The 15,724-nt window shown below is 41.9% G+C and overlaps 1 protein-coding gene across 3 annotated transcripts in view; it reads right to left on the bottom strand.

Moving 5' to 3' along the window:
* LOC106581117 (mitochondrial intermediate peptidase) overlaps positions 1-15,724 on the bottom strand; it is a 35,774-nt gene that overhangs the window by 18,065 nt on the left and 1,985 nt on the right. For 2 of the 3 annotated variants that reach the window (XM_014162875.2, XM_014162874.2), the window contains exons 3-17: positions 12,340-12,428; positions 12,165-12,251; positions 12,007-12,070; positions 11,719-11,901; positions 11,247-11,403; positions 10,800-10,848; positions 10,328-10,388; positions 10,110-10,162; positions 6,147-6,300; positions 5,945-6,022; positions 5,500-5,707; positions 4,743-4,852; positions 4,574-4,648; positions 4,004-4,120; positions 766-887 (exon numbers count right to left, since the gene is read on the bottom strand). In XM_014162875.2, the coding sequence (XP_014018350.1) occupies positions 766-887; positions 4,004-4,120; positions 4,574-4,648; positions 4,743-4,852; positions 5,500-5,707; positions 5,945-6,022; positions 6,147-6,300; positions 10,110-10,162; positions 10,328-10,388; positions 10,800-10,848; positions 11,247-11,403; positions 11,719-11,901; positions 12,007-12,070; positions 12,165-12,251; positions 12,340-12,428 (1,607 nt within the window). The remainder of the gene's footprint in view (positions 1-765; positions 888-4,003; positions 4,121-4,573; positions 4,649-4,742; positions 4,853-5,499; positions 5,708-5,944; positions 6,023-6,146; positions 6,301-10,109; positions 10,163-10,327; positions 10,389-10,799; positions 10,849-11,246; positions 11,404-11,718; positions 11,902-12,006; positions 12,071-12,164; positions 12,252-12,339; positions 12,429-15,724) is intronic. The other variant, XM_014162876.2, reaches the window with a different exon arrangement.

Here is a 15,724-nt window from a genome sequence, read left to right as displayed (position 1 = left end):
CCCTGAGTCCTGAGCAAAGTCTCAGCTCTCCCCTCACAGGGCTGATGATAGGAAACAGAGGTTCGACAACCACAGGTGGAACATAAACAATGTCAAAGGAGAGAAAGTAAGACGGAGAGAGAAAAAAGGGCTGCAGGGCTCAAATCTCTGAGGTGAATCTCTAAACAAAGCCTCTGTGAAGTCAAAGTCAGAGCAGAGCTGATAGGGAGGACTGTGGGGCTGTGTAATGTGGATGCTGGTGGCTCTAACTGGATTACTGTACCACACCTGCCAAGCTGGTGTGGATTTCATATTAAATGTCATGTTCAATGTCAAGCTGAGAGACTTAACACTACTCAGGGAAGGTTGCTTGTCAGAGAGCATTTGCCTCGGTCTTCTTGGAAATGCAAACAACTTTATAACTTGCAGTCAAATGTACTGTAACTTTCAGTGATATAATGTACTATCATTGAATGTAGCATAACAAGTTCCCGGTGTGTGATTACACATGGCAAAAAATATTAAGGGACACACAAAAATACATCACCAAATGGTCCTGATATATTTTGACATTATTAATAAAGTCAGGTTTCACCGATTTATGACTTCCTCGGAAGAAGTTCATTGTATTGCTACAGTAAACTGTTTTTTTCTTCCGTGGGGACCCTGCATTTAGTCACACCTATAAAAGTCAAGTAAGTGCAGCAGACAGCCATGCCTTGATATTGTGTGTATTTCCTGATGAAGAGTTTATGTGAGGACACGCTGAATGGCTCTCAGGCTCACCTGTTTAAAGGATCCTGAACAAAACACTGTTTCCACACCATGGAGGCCACAGCGCGGGACATGAGGTAGGAGTAGTACTTGGCCCCGTAGCCAATGAGGTGGCTGAATCTCAGCTGCCATGCCTGCGAAAGAAAACAAAGCATTTCACAAGATCACAACATCATTAACACCATACCCAATAAATAACCCAAATTAAACTAGCTTTCAACAGGTTCCACTGAATACCATGATTTCAGAAAGACCACCACTGTATGCATACTGACAAATAAACATTTTATCTCACATAAAAACCAATAACAAAAACAGACAGATTTAATGCAATTAAAATAGCTTACGCATGGAGGCAGGTAGCCTAGTGGTTAGAGAGTTGGACTAGTAACCGGAAGGTTGCAAGATCGAATCCCCCGAGCTGACATGGTAAAAATCTGTCGTTTTGCTGAACAAGGCAGTTCCTAGGCCATCACTGTTCCTAGGCCATCATTGAAAATAAGAATTTGTTCTTAACTGACTTGCCTAGTTAAATAAAGGTACAACATTTGTATTTATTTTTTAAATGGCGAGAGTGTAGTTTGGAGAGAAAGGCTAATTCAGCTTTGAAGGCTTAACTGTTCCCACTCATAAAGGTTGCTAAAGGAAAAGACAAGCAGAGACATTCTTCTGTCATCATCATCATCATCATCTACTTCCCCCTCAGGAAAATACCCAATATTATTTGGGCCATTAAAGAAAGTCTATTGAAGTTTGTTCTAGTTACTGTATGGTCACTGTTTTTTCTGCTACTGTTCAATTGGCCCATGATTAAGTCAAATATGGACTTTGATTTAACTGTATACATTTTACTTTAAACCTTTTACTTTGCTTTTAAAAGGAACAAAACATGGAAATTCCTAAATGGCAGAGTGCATACATTTCCTTTTCCCCTTGTTGCCTAGAGGGTCCAACTTCCTATCTGTAAAGACAACATACTCTATGATCAGGCCTGATTTTGGACTCCGGGGAAATTCACCTGGAAAACACTCAAACAGTCAGAAAGCAGCAGTGGAACAAAACTAAATTATACCCTATTCTCCACGGGGGTTGTAAAACACAAATGAAAAGCTAAGTACTGTAAGTATTGTATCAGAGCATTGAGCCTGTAATGCATAAGGAACCTTACGAACCTTGCTAGAGCCACATAGATATCACCAAATGAAGTTGCCCTAACTAACATCCAAATGTGGGCCCAGATCTTTATAAATTAATGAGTGACTTTAGCTCTTAGGAGAAGATCTTTCCCCCGACTGTGCTCTTTACAGTAACGTCTTGGATAGGTGCGATAGATGAGTTTAAAGGGGCTAGTATAAAGCACCTTGTACTCTGCCTTTGAGAGGGGTGCTGCTTATTTAAACAGCGGGCAGTGTGAAAGAATTCTCCAGGCTGGGCGGATGATCCTCTAGCGTGAAACAGGCTTAAGCCGCAAAGTGTCTGCATGACGGGTCCCATCTGGGCCCTAATGACTTTAATAAGGGTAAACAGTACTCCTGACAGAGGCAGTACATTGGGGAAACCAAAATATTGGGAAACTGAGCACAAATCATGAGGAGAGAGTTCACCAGCCGCCCAGACGGCAGTACCAGAGGCCTATAGCAGTACCAGAGGCCTATAGCAGTACCAGAGGCCTATAGCATATATCGGGTCACCCGGTTTGAGCTCACTCATCTTGCTGTGGCAAGATATCCCCAACCGCACAACACCTTAGAACATGAAACGTAATTACAGGTATGACAAAGAATGGCTGAAACTTAGACGGACAGTGAACACTCAAACTACTCAGTTCAGACACCAGTGCTCTGCTTTATTTTTGATCCGTCCAACTTGAGAAGGTCATAGTCCAGTCATCATCTCAGCGAAAGATCCCTTTTGATCCACACAGACAAAGACCCAGAAAGTCAGAGCAGCATGTCACTCTGTTCTCCTAAGTATTAGATAAAAGGCATACTTGCGGACCAAGCTGCTAGTATTTATGTGCAGGGGTAGGCCTATGCATCACCGACACAGCACAACTCATGAGAAAAGAACATGTCTTGACTTTCTAGGACTCAGAGAGAACAGATAAAAACAAAGAATCATCAACACGGCAGATTGAATGTCATGCTTAATGCCATTTTCCAAATATTCTTATCGCAGGCCCAGGGATTTCCATTTGGTCCATGTACTCAACAACAGCTGATAGTCTTTCTCTCCAGTCAGAACTGATACCCCTGGTCTATAAACCATACACATGTCATAATCACCCCAGTGTTTATCATTTGGGTCTCTCTGTGACCTATTAGCCATTCAAATGTTCAGTTTAGTGTGGAAAGTTTAGTGTGGAAAGGCTTCACTGCTTTTTTGCGAGCACAAGGAGAGAAGAGAATAAAAATGTAAGAAAATATGGTCCTTTTAGCAGAATATAAACAAATCAGTTTTCACTTGCTCCAATCCCATGACAGATCCTTTAACAATACAATTAGGAATTTTGTAAGTGGGGCTAAAAGGAGGAAAACTACTCTTCCCATCATAACATATATAATTTTAGTGAAATGTTGAGTTTCGGCATGGTTTTATAGTTAAAGAAAAATTACTCAGACAGAAAGGAAAGTATATAAAATTAACCACACTCCCCTGGGAGGTCGTTAGCTGCATGGATAAAAGTGGACTTTTAGCGAGGGTAAAGCAACTGTGGCTTGTAAGCTCAATTAAAGAAGGTGGAATATAGTTCTGACTGAGTGCCGTATATTCCTGATGGCCAACATAATTACAGATGAAGATAAATGCCTTATGATGACCATTCCTGTTAAATGATGGCTGTGTTTTACATTCTCTATTCCCTCCTGACTATTTTCATTAAAAGGACCACAGAAAGAAGAGTTTCAAATATTTCCCCCAGGGAGTGCTCATTCAAAGTATACCTCTGCTTTGTTATTTGAGCAGGGCCTCCAAAAAAGCTTTAATCCCTTAAACGGTGCTGCGCCTGGGTAAGAGATATAAAACCACAAAGCCAGAGAAGAATATCCAAAAAATAACTCCCTCTCTCTGCTCTGTTTTTGTCCCTCTGTTGCACGGGAGAAGGCAGACACTGTGGTAAAGATTTGGGGATTAGGCAAATAATGTCCCCTCAAACATTCATTAACTGTAAAGGCTGTAATTGAGCTCTTAATCAAAGTTCTATTGACCAACTCAGTGAAGGCAAAGAGCATTTTGACACCGAGATACCCACCGTGTTTGGAGTGTACGGTAGGCCGTAGAATTTCTGCTGCATGTCCTTTAATATATCAGTCGTTGAACGGTTTTGGGGTTTTCCATGATACATTTGATCCAGAGCAGAGTAGAAAATCTGTCCATATAAAAAATAAACATGCTGAATCATTCATGTAGTTACATGTTAAACCTTTGAAACGTTCCCAAATATCCCTCTTAGAGTTAAGTAATTTTCTGTTGCCTGAAAAAGGCTGATATCTGTTAAGTCTCTACACTTATCAACCATCAATCACTCAGTCAAAGCACTTACAGGACCCTTATGTCCATTGTGTTTAAGTGAGTTTTTAAAGCAACGGTAACAATATAGGAAACCTTGTTAAAAAACTACTATAAAGATTAGCAGATAAGTTGTCAGTGTTTGCTGCCGTGCCAGTACATTTTAAACAGTTTGAGAGCAAAATGTTTTGCCCTGTATTGTGCATTTGCATGAGAGTTCAGTGGCAACGTACCCATGAGTGTTAATGTATCCCATTCAAGGAAAAGCTGTGACCCATTTTGTTCATTGTTGTTGTATGTCAGGGGGATTTACCTGTAGTTGAGTGTCTGCCGCACCACACACCTTTTTGGACTCACACAGACGAGCCACCATGCTCTGAGGCAGAGGCTGCAAAAACACAAAGACATTCATTTCTCAGCAGGACTACAGCACCATATCAGTAACCCATCTAGTAACACAAAAAAATTGTGAGTTTGTGTACCTGTCCTGTTTGATAATGGCGGGCAAATTGGTTCACTACACGATAATCAGTGGCAAAGTACTCCATGAGAATAGAGGGGACCTCAGCAAAGTCAGTGGCACATCTGGTTCCTGAGAAGACAAAAGCAGTCTAAAGTTGCTCCATTACTGATCTATGTTATCTAAGTGGATATCTCTCGCCATGAAATTGACATTTTTAAGCATCTTGAGTTACTTGCTAAGGCGTATCCTTAGTCTTTATCTAACAAGTAAAGGAGCATGCAACCAATCCAATGATAACCAGTGTGGATTTCCTCACCAAGCCGTATCATTCTGAATTGTATTTAACAGGCCTTTTCAAGTCTCCACACCATGACTGAACACAGCCTCTACGCATGCCATTCTAACCTGTGACCATCATTTTAAGATGTCATTCACAACACCACCACCAGGGTGAAACCATTGATACTGATATCAATCCTCCTCACTATTAGGACTATTGACTTGAGAGAGCTGTACATACAGTCATTCCCATATTATTATTCACATTAAAAGTACAAATACATAGGGACAATACCACGGTAACAGAGTGATGCTAAGTATCCGATTTTTCACTTTAAAATGTATGTCAAACTAAAACCAATGATTGCAAAGTTAAACCATACAACTCTATGGACAAGGACGACTTGGACGTTTCAGCATCACTCTGGAATTACCCATAAGCACAATGCCAGGCTAAAGCTGCTAAAGTTAACGGTTCAACTCTGAGAATGTCACACCTGTGGTGTGTTGGTAGCGTGTGCGCCCTAGCATGGAGTGCATGGCATGACCCATCTCGTGGAACAGGTTCTCCATCATGCTCGGCGTGAGCAGGGTGGGGGCACTCTTGGTGGGGTGGGGCAGGCTCAGCATCAGCACCACTACAGGCAGCTGGTACTGTCCGCTCTCCTGGCACTGCCGCCCACCGCGGATGGTGAAGTGGCAGTCCTGAGGAAGGGAGAGACAAAGAGAACATTGAGGCCCTGCCTTGAAATACATTCTATGTACTGCTGGTTTCAAGATCAGTGCCACAGGGCCAGAGACTTTTTTTATTTTGAACATGCTAGAAACAGCAGCCATGACAGCATTTTGAAATTCTGAAACTTTTTTTGATCTACTGAAACTCATGTCATCTTCAAAGAAAGCCGGTTGCGTTGCGGGCGTGGCGTGTGAGGCTCTGTCTACCTGGTGAGGTTTATTTGCTCTGTGGAAGAAGTCACAGTAGATGTATCCCAGCAACCCCTCTGTCTCATGAACTACAGCCTGGACAGGAAGTGACAAAACAGTAAACTTAGGAGATCACACCATAGAAACACAATTTAGACAGCAAACAAATTAAAGCTTCAACACTAGGAACATTTGAATAGTTATACAAGTTTTTTTTTACCAGTTTGCGGACATCATCATTCCACACCTCTCCTGCACTTGGATGTTCGGACATGATAGAGACTCCATAGAGCTGGGTGAAGAGGCTGTTCAGGCCCTCCATACAAGACCCCAGGGAGAAGTAGGGGCTGTAGAGGCTGGGCTCAATGTTGTACCTGTAACCAAAACACAACCACAATATGACAAACACTTCAGCCTAATCTCAGTTGTGTGACTGTGACAAGCTACTGTAGAGGATTGCAGGAATCTCATGCTAAAACCAAAATAGACATCTATTAGCAAGGTACCATAGTTAATTATGGTGTTTTACAGATTCCTGTTATTTTCCCCCTAAAGCAAATTGATGCTCTGATTAACACTTGTCATGCTGACTCTTCGGACTAACGTTCTCAGACTAGCAGACATAAAAGGGGAAGCCCTATCAGTTGATCTGCAAGGCTCCTGTCAATCTTGGGGAGCATGCACAATTACTCACTTCTGGTGTGGACAAAGCAAGCCATTTGAAGCAAGCAATGCTTGCCCTGGAGGCATATCGAAACGTAATTTGGATTTCATTAAAACCAGTGAGAAGCCCATTTCCTACGCCCAGCTTTACAGACATGATTACCATGATGAGGCACACATCTTCACATGATGTGGCTTCCTTGCTTGTTGTACAGTGCATTCGGAAAGTATTCAGACCCCTTGAATTTTCCACATTTTGTTACGTTACAGCCTTATTCTAAAATTGATTAAATAAATAAAAATCCTCAATCTACACACAATACCCCATAATCACAAAGTGAAAACATTTTTTTATTTTTTTTTTAAATAAAAAACTGAAATACCTTATTTACATAAGTATTCAGATCCTTTGCTATGAGACTCGAAATTGAGCTCAGATGCATCCTGTTTCCATTGATCATCCTTGAGATGTTTCTACAACTTGATTGGAGTCCACCTGTGGTAAATTGAATTGATTGGATGTGATTTGGAAAGGCAAACACCTGTCTATATAAGGTCCCACAGTTGACAGTGCATGTCAGAGCAAAAACCAAGCAATGAGGTGGAAGGAATTGTCCGTAGAGCTCCGAGACAGTATTGTGTCGAGATCTGGGTATGGGTACCAAAACATTTCTGCAGTATTGAAGAAATTTGTAACCATCAAAAATCTTTATAGAACTGGCTGCCCAGCCAAGCTGAGCAATCGGTGGAGAAGGGACTTGGTCAGGGAGGTGACCAAGAACCTGATGGTTACTCTGGCAGAGCTCCAAAGTTATTCTGTGGAGATGGGAGAACCTTCCAGAAGGACAACCATCTCTACAGCACTCCACCAATCAGGCCTTTATGGTATATTGGCCAGACGGAAGCCACTCCTCAGTAAAATGGCACATGACAGCCCGCTTGGAGTTCGCCAAAAGGCACCTATAGGATTCTCAGACCATGAGAAACAAGATTATCTGGTCTGATGAAACCAAGATTGAACTCTTTGGCCTGAATGCCAAGCGTCACGTCTGGAGGAAAACTGGCACCATCCCTACGGTGAAGCATGGTGGTGGCAGCATCAGGCTGTGGGGATGTTTTTCAGTGGTAGGGACTGGGAGACTAGTCAGGATCGAGGGAAAGATGAATGGAGCAAAGTACAGAGAGATCCTTGATGAAGAGCACTCTGGAGCGCTCAGGACCTCAGACTGGGTCGAAGCTTCACCTTCCAACAGGACAACAACCCTAAGCACACAGCCAAGACAACGCAGGAGTGACTTCGGGACAAGTCTCTGAATGTCCTTGAGTGGCCCAGCCAGAGCCTGGACTTGAACCCGATCGAACATCTCTGGAGATACCTTAAAATAGCTGTGCAGCAATGCTCCCCATCCAACCTGACAGAGTTTGAGAGGATCTGCAGAGAAAAGTGAGAGAAACTCCCCAAATACAGGTGTGCGAAGCTTGTAGCGTCATACCCAAGAGGACTCGAGGCTGTAATCGCTGCCAAAGGTGCTTCAACAAAGTAAAGGGTCTGAATACTTATGTAAATCTAATATTTCATTTTTTTTAATACATTTGCAAAAATGTCTAAAAACCTGTTTTTGCTTTCTCATTATGGGGTATTGTGTGTAGGTTGATGAGGGAGGATAAAATATGTAATCAATTTTAGAATAAGGCTGTAACATAACAAAATGTGGAAAAAGTCAAGGGGTCTGAATGCTTTCCGAATGCACTGTATATGGGACAAAGTATTTCTGTACATTCTGTGCTGTATTATTTAAGTGGTGTTTCACATTGAAAGAATACTCAGTAAACACTGTATACTATGCTTCACTCAAGTGGCAATGGTAAGCTTTTTCACCGACTGCTAATGGAAAAATAGCAGTAAAAATAGCATTTGATCTTTTCTAAAGACTAGTAAAGGTAGTAATTTATACTATCTTGCACATGATGTACTACTGGGCATTCATTTACCACACATAATCTGAAACTCCTTTCAGTAGGACATGAACATTCTCCAACTGACTTCGGTAGGAACTGCAAACCACTAATGCTGCTGACAAAGAGAAAAGGGCAACAGAAGCCACTTAGCGGTGGTGGTAACTCTGGGCAACCAGCCATCCCTGGGAACCAACCGCATTCTAAACCCAACTCCTAACAACCAACACAGCACAGCACAGCACACCAAGAAGAGGGCTGAGGGGAAAGTGATTCGGAAACAGATTTTCCTCAGTTAAAAGAAGAAAAAAAATCTCCAACATATCTCCTCCTCAGACAGAGGTTGTGCCAAACCCCATTGTGGAAACAGCCATTGAGTCCATCCCCCAGGACCTGGAATGTCTGCAATAAAGCTTTAATAAACCGTTAGACTTATTGGTCTCTGGTGAGCGGCTGAGTGGAAAAGAAGTTCATTAATAATGTCCGTAAAAAGACGACGTGAGACCGGCGCAAAACTGGAGATGCTAGATGTGACCAACCACATCTCCAATTCACTCAAATGTTCACAGCAGATTAGGCCATTCCTCTTCTCCATCTGTGAATCATGACATTTATGAATTACCCTTGACAATAAAGATAATACGCTTTCTTAACCACCCAAAGCCCATTAATCAGCATTAAAACTGCAGAATATATTACACACACTAAAACAAATGCATAGGGTCTCAACAGATAATACAAAATATTGTATATGCTATTGGAGATATCCTTTCCTGACAGACTAAAATGGGATTTACTCCTGCAAGGAGTTCAGGTTGAGTTGAATGCTGTCTGTGTCCTCACTGTATTCTGGATGGTTCTCATCTGCCTAACACATTCAAACTCTGTCTTTCTATACTGTAGCATGGCAACAGTGATTCAGGTTGCATATTCTAATCCATTGTTTTGGATATGTTCCATCACATAAATAAAAATGACAGGGAACATGTATTACGCAAGGATAATTAGTTAAATTATATAAAACGCAGAGGGGAAAATCTTCATGTAAAATGAGGTGACAGCGCAACTGAGCAATGGAAGTTGATCCGAATTGATTATATTGAAAAGAATAAACGAAGACTTACGTAGCTCCCATTTATTTAACCTTTATTTAACTAGGCAAGTCGGTTAAGAACAAATTCTTATTTCCAATGACGGCCTACACTGGCCAAACCCGTACAACATTGGGCCAATTGTGCGCCGCCCTATGGGACTCCCAATCACGGCCTGATAGAGCCTGGATTCGAACCAGGGTGGGTGTAGTGACGCCTCTAGCACTGAGATGCAGTGCCTTAGACCGCTGCGCCACTCGGGAGCTCCCATGCTCCTCTCCTAACAACTGATACCCGAGGAAGACCAGGTAAAAAAATTAAATGATGCGCTACACTGAAATACGAAGTTCCCACCCACCCCAACTACAGACACGTAGATAGAAATCAAACAGATTTATCTCATTGACAGTTGGCGGAGAATAACTGGATCAGTTGCTTTGTTTGAATAATAGATCTAGGACTGTAATACTCACCTTTCAGCACGCAACACACCACTGAAGTATGGAGGATCCCATGGCATGAGCTCCTATGGAAGATAAACATATTACTAATAGCTTGTGACAAGAATAAATAACACACCACCATTTGTATTCACCTTTTTTCATCTCACTATGGATTCATATCTTTATATGTACATTGCTACATCAGCTGGAATATAAATATTTATAAACGACAACAAAGCAGTATTTACCGCATTATGGGGGTTGAGTTTTGTCTTCATGTCTTTAATCATCTCAAAGTCTATTGCGGTTCTGTATGGGAAGAGATTTAAAATGAGTGGCTGATGTGATTGCTGACTTCACTGTCAGGCCTAATTCAAATTCAACTAAATATGTGAAAAGTGTATTAATCTATTTAACAAACTATTATTTCTGCTTTATAGTCAATTCTGTATCCAAATAACTGGATCTCTGAAAGCTCCAGCATATAAATTGGAATTCAAACATATAATTTTTTTCAAACCTTCACTTCACTAAACTTATAAAGCTCTTTCACTCTTTAAAGGTTATATCATCACCTTGTGGTAGAGAGGATACATGTCAGCTTTTCAAGACAAGGTGGATTATATATTTCCTTATAGCTATATACTGTATATAAGGTGAACAAATTCTGTTGATTTTGGCAAAGCTCATTTTTTATTTTACTTGTATTAAGTGCTGTACCTTTCGGAGAGTTTGTCCGTCAGTAGCTGGAGGAAGTTCATCACAGTCTCTGTGGGCAGAAGAAAGGAGGGCCATGTTATAGCAGTCACACACAAAGGCTTTATCATTCCCAACATCAACAGTGTAGCACAGTGGTAGTGTAATATTCTAACTGGGTGACAGTTTTTGCCTGGGTGATTTTTTTGTGTTTAATAGAGGGCATTGGTTGAATCATTCATTCATTCATTCATTCATTCATTCATTCATGTAACCTGCTGGTAAACCTGGTTAAACAAGTATGTTTACTAACTTGGCGGTATCTGGCTGAAATGGTGGTCATTGCTAAATATCCCTCTAATTATACACTGAAGCACTACCAAAGCTTCTACATATGAATCCAAAAAAGGTCAAAGGTTAACTAATTGAAGGGAAAGTCATTGTTGGGGACAGGGGAGGAAGCATATTTACCTGGGGTTTTGGCCATGGTTCCCTGTAAAGCTCTGTGTGCGTAAGAATCATAGCCCACCAGTTTGGCCAGTTTGTTCCTGCATTTCAACAGCTCTTCCAGACACTCCATCAGATCTGAATTTGGGTAGAGGAAAATCCTATAGGCAACCTCCCGAACCTGAAAAGAATGATGTCAAAAGCATGCGTTTCAGTTTCTTCACCCCTTAGCCATCCCTATCACAGAGCAACCCTCCCAGGCACGGAGCATCAAATAAAATCAGGACAAATCAGGAAAATGCAGGACAGAGAGTCTCTAACTATTACTCAACAATAGCATTTCACACGTGCAATCTCTCCAACGTGTGCACAGCATTATGTAGGCATTTATTCAGATGTACTGTTGTACTGCTAGCGCTGCAGTCTAACTGGATATCATGTGAGATGGGCGCTACCTGGTGGTGAAAGAGAAAAACATTTGCAAATGAAAACATACCAGGTCATTAGATGACTCAGCATGTAGACCCCCAATCTGAATGAAACTGCCCTCCGTTGCAAAGTGGCAATGAATATGCTCAGGTATAGCTGACTTTGCTATTCTGTTTGGGAGGTGAGAGCCCATAAGAAACTCATTGTTTAGATCCAAGAGCTTGACGTGAAGCTTGACAGCCTCTTTTCGCTGCAAAATGTAAAAGTCAGAATAGAGACAGTAAGGAGATGAAAGAAACATGTGACAAGGGTGGTTATCAACACACTTTAAAACCAATTAAAAGGAGTACCTTACCAGTTTTTCATCAAGATGAATTCCACTGATCGCAAAGTCAAACATGAACAGCTCAGCCACTTTCCTAGGTAGACAGAAACATTTACATTATCTGAATGAAACTGTCAAGTCTACACTAAATTAACTACCGGTAAAAGGATTTAGGTTGGAGAGCATACCTTGTTTCTGGGTCCAACTGAGCTAAAACTTCTTTGTTATCCAACAAATTCTTTAAACTTCTACAAAGGTCAACATTGGTGTTGAGTCTGTGAGATAAACAAACAGTGAAGAATCATTATGTAATATGCCACTCAATAATATATATTCTATTAGACCTAGTTCAATGGCACTTACTTTTCTACAACTGTGCCGATCTCTATACATGTCTTCTCTGCTGCCTCACGGAAGGACGGGTCCGGGTGTGCCACTTTCACAAAGTCAGCCTGGTTTGGGGAGAAAATAAGTGTACCTGTCAACTTAAATTGATTGGTTTTTGACTCTATCCTGTGCTTTCTATATTAATAAATATATACAGTACTAGTCAAAAGTTTGGACACACCTACTCATTCCAGAGTTTTTCTTGATTTTTACTATTTTCTACATTGTAGAATAATAGTGAAGACATCAAAACAATGAAATAACACATATGGAATCATGTAGTAACCAAAAAAGTGTTAAACAAATCAAAATATATTTTATATTTGAGATTCTTCAAAGTAGACACCCTTTGCCTTGATGATAGCTTTGCACATTATTGGCATTCTCTCAAGCAGCTTCATGAGGTATTTAATATATACTGCTCAAAAAAATAAAGGGAACACTTAAACTCTTACATCTAGATGTGCCGCTAGCAGAACGCCTCGCCAATATCCAATGATAGAGCGTGGCGCGAATTACAAACTCCTCAAAAATCCCAAAACTTCAATTTTTCAAACATATGACTATTTTACACCATTTTAAAGACAAGACTCTCCTTTATCTAACCACATTGTCCGATTTCAAAAAGGCTTTACAACGAAAGCAAAACATTAGAATATGTCAGGAGAGTACCCAGCCAGAAATAATCACACACCCATTTTTCAAGCTAGCATATAATGTCACAAAAACCAAAACCACAGCTAAATGCAGCACTAACCTTTGATGATCTTCATCAGATGACACTCCTAGGACATTATGTTTTGCAATACATGTATGTTTTGTTCAATCAAGTTCATATTTATATCAAAAACCAGCTTTTTACATCAGCATGTGACGTTCAGAACTAGCATACCCACCGAAAACTTCCGGTGAATTTACTAAATTACTCACGATAAACGTTCACAAAAAACATAATAATTAGTTTAAGAATTATAGATACAGAACTCCTTTATGCAATCGCGGTGTCCGATTTTAAAATAGCTTTTCGGTGAAAGCACATTTTGCAATATTCTGAGTAGATAGCACGGCCATCATGGCTAGCTATTTTGACACCCACCAAGTTTGGCACTCACCAAACTCAGATTTACTATAAGAACAATTGGATTACCTTTGCTGTTCTTCGTCAGAATGCACTCCCAGGACTTCTACTTCAACACCCAATGTTGTTTTGGTTCCAAATAATCCATAGTTATATCTAAATAGCTGCGTTTTGTTCTTGCGTTCAAGACACTATCCCGAAGGGTGACGCGCCGGCGCGTATCGTGACAAAAAAATTCAAAATATTCCATTACCGTACTTCGAAGCATGTCAAACGCTGTTTAAAATCTATTTTTATGCGATTTTTCTCGTAAAATAGCGATAATATTCCGACCGGGAGACCTTGTTTTCGTTCAAACACTGAAAATAGAAAATGGAGTCTTCACATGCACGCGCGCACCCGTGTCATTGTTCTTAGAACGACCACTTTCCAAAAGCCCTACTGTTTTTCGCCCAGGGACTGCAGAGTCATCATTCCCCGTTCTGGCGCCTTCTGAGAGCCTATGGGAGCCTTAGAAAATGTCACGTTACAGCAGAGATCCTCTGTTTTCGATAAAGAGGCTATAGAAGGCCAAGAAATGGTCAGAGGGGGCACTTCCTGTATGGAATCTTCTCAGGTTTTGGCCTGCCATATGAGTTCCGTTATACTCACAGACACCATTCAGTTTTAGAAACTTTAGGGTGTTTTCTATCCAAATCTAACAATTATATGCATATTCTAGTTTCTGGGCAGGAGTAATAACCAGATTAAATCGGGTACGTTTTTTATCCGGCCGTGAAAATACTGCCCCCTATCCTAAAACAGGTTAAAACAAGTCAAAATTAGGCTCAGTAGTGTGTGTGGCCTCCACGTGCCTGTATGACCTCCCTACAACGCCTGGGCATGCTCCTGATGAGGTGGCGGATGGTCTCCTGAGGGATCTCCTCCCAGACCTGGACTAAAGCATCCGCCAACTCCTGGACAGTCAGTGGTGCAACGTGGCGTTGGTGGATGGAGCGAGACTTGATGTCCCAGATGTGCTCAATTGGATTCAGGTCTGGGGAACGGGCGGGCCAGTCCATAGCATCAATGCCTTCCTCTTGCAGGAACTGCTGACACACTCCAGCCACATGAGGTCTAGCATTGTCTTGCATTAGGAGGAACCCAGGGCCAACCGCACCAGCATATGGTCTCACAAGGGGTCTGAGGATCTCATCTCGGTACCTAATGGCAGTCAGGCTACCTCTGGCGAGCACATGGAGGGCTGTGCAGCCCCCCTAATGAAATGCCACCCCACACCACGACTGACCCACCACCAAACCGGTCATGCTGGAGGATGTTGCAGGCAGCAGAACGTTCTCCACGGCGTCTCCAGACTCTGTCACGTCTGTCACGTGCTCAGTGTGAACCTGCTTTCATCTGTGAAGAGCACAGGGCGCCAGTGGCGAATTTGCCAATCTTGGTGTTCTCTGGCAAATGCCAAACGTCCTGCACGGTGTTGGGCTGTAAACACAACCCCCACCTGTGGACGTCGGGCCCACATACCACCATCATGGAGTCTGTTTCTGACCGTTTTAGCAGACACATGCACATTTGTGACCTGCTGGAGGTCATTTTGCAGGGCTCTGGCAGTGCTTCTCCTGCTCCTCCTTGCACAAAGGCGGAGGTAGCGGTCCTGCTGCTGGGTTGTTGCCCTCCTACGGCCTCCTCCACGTCTCCTGATGTACTGGCCTGTCTCCTGGTAGCGCCTCCATGCTCTGGACACTACGCTGACAGACACAGCAAACCTTCTTGCCACAGCTCGCATTGATGTGCCATCCTGGATCAGCTGCACTACCTGAGCCACTTGTGTGGGTTGTAGACTCCGTCTCATGCTACCACTAGAGTGAAAGCACTGCCAGCATTCAAAAGTGACCAAAACATCAGCCAGGAAGCATAGGAACTGAGAAGTGGTCTGTGGTCCCCACCTGCAGAACCACTCCTTTATTGGGGGTGTCTTGCTAATTGCCTATAATTTCCACCTGTTGTCTATTCCATTTGCACAACAGCATGTGAAATTTATTGTCAATCAGTGTTGCTTCCAAAGTGGACAGTTTGTTTTCACAGAAGTGTGATTGACTTGGAGTTACATTGTGTTGTTTAAGTGTTCCCTTTATTTTTTTGAGCAGTGTATATTTAACCTTTATTTAACTAGGCAAGTCAGTTAAGAACAAATTCTTATTTAAATGACAGCCTACACAGGCCAAACTCACAAACTTTTCTCATCGGATTTACACAAACCACGTAGGTCACCTATTTTGGATT

This window comes from Salmo salar, chromosome ssa20 (assembly GCF_905237065.1).
Source record: "Salmo salar chromosome ssa20, Ssal_v3.1, whole genome shotgun sequence".
Lineage (NCBI taxonomy): Eukaryota > Metazoa > Chordata > Actinopteri > Salmoniformes > Salmonidae > Salmo > Salmo salar.
This window is presented reverse-complemented; position numbering and strand designations above follow the sequence as displayed.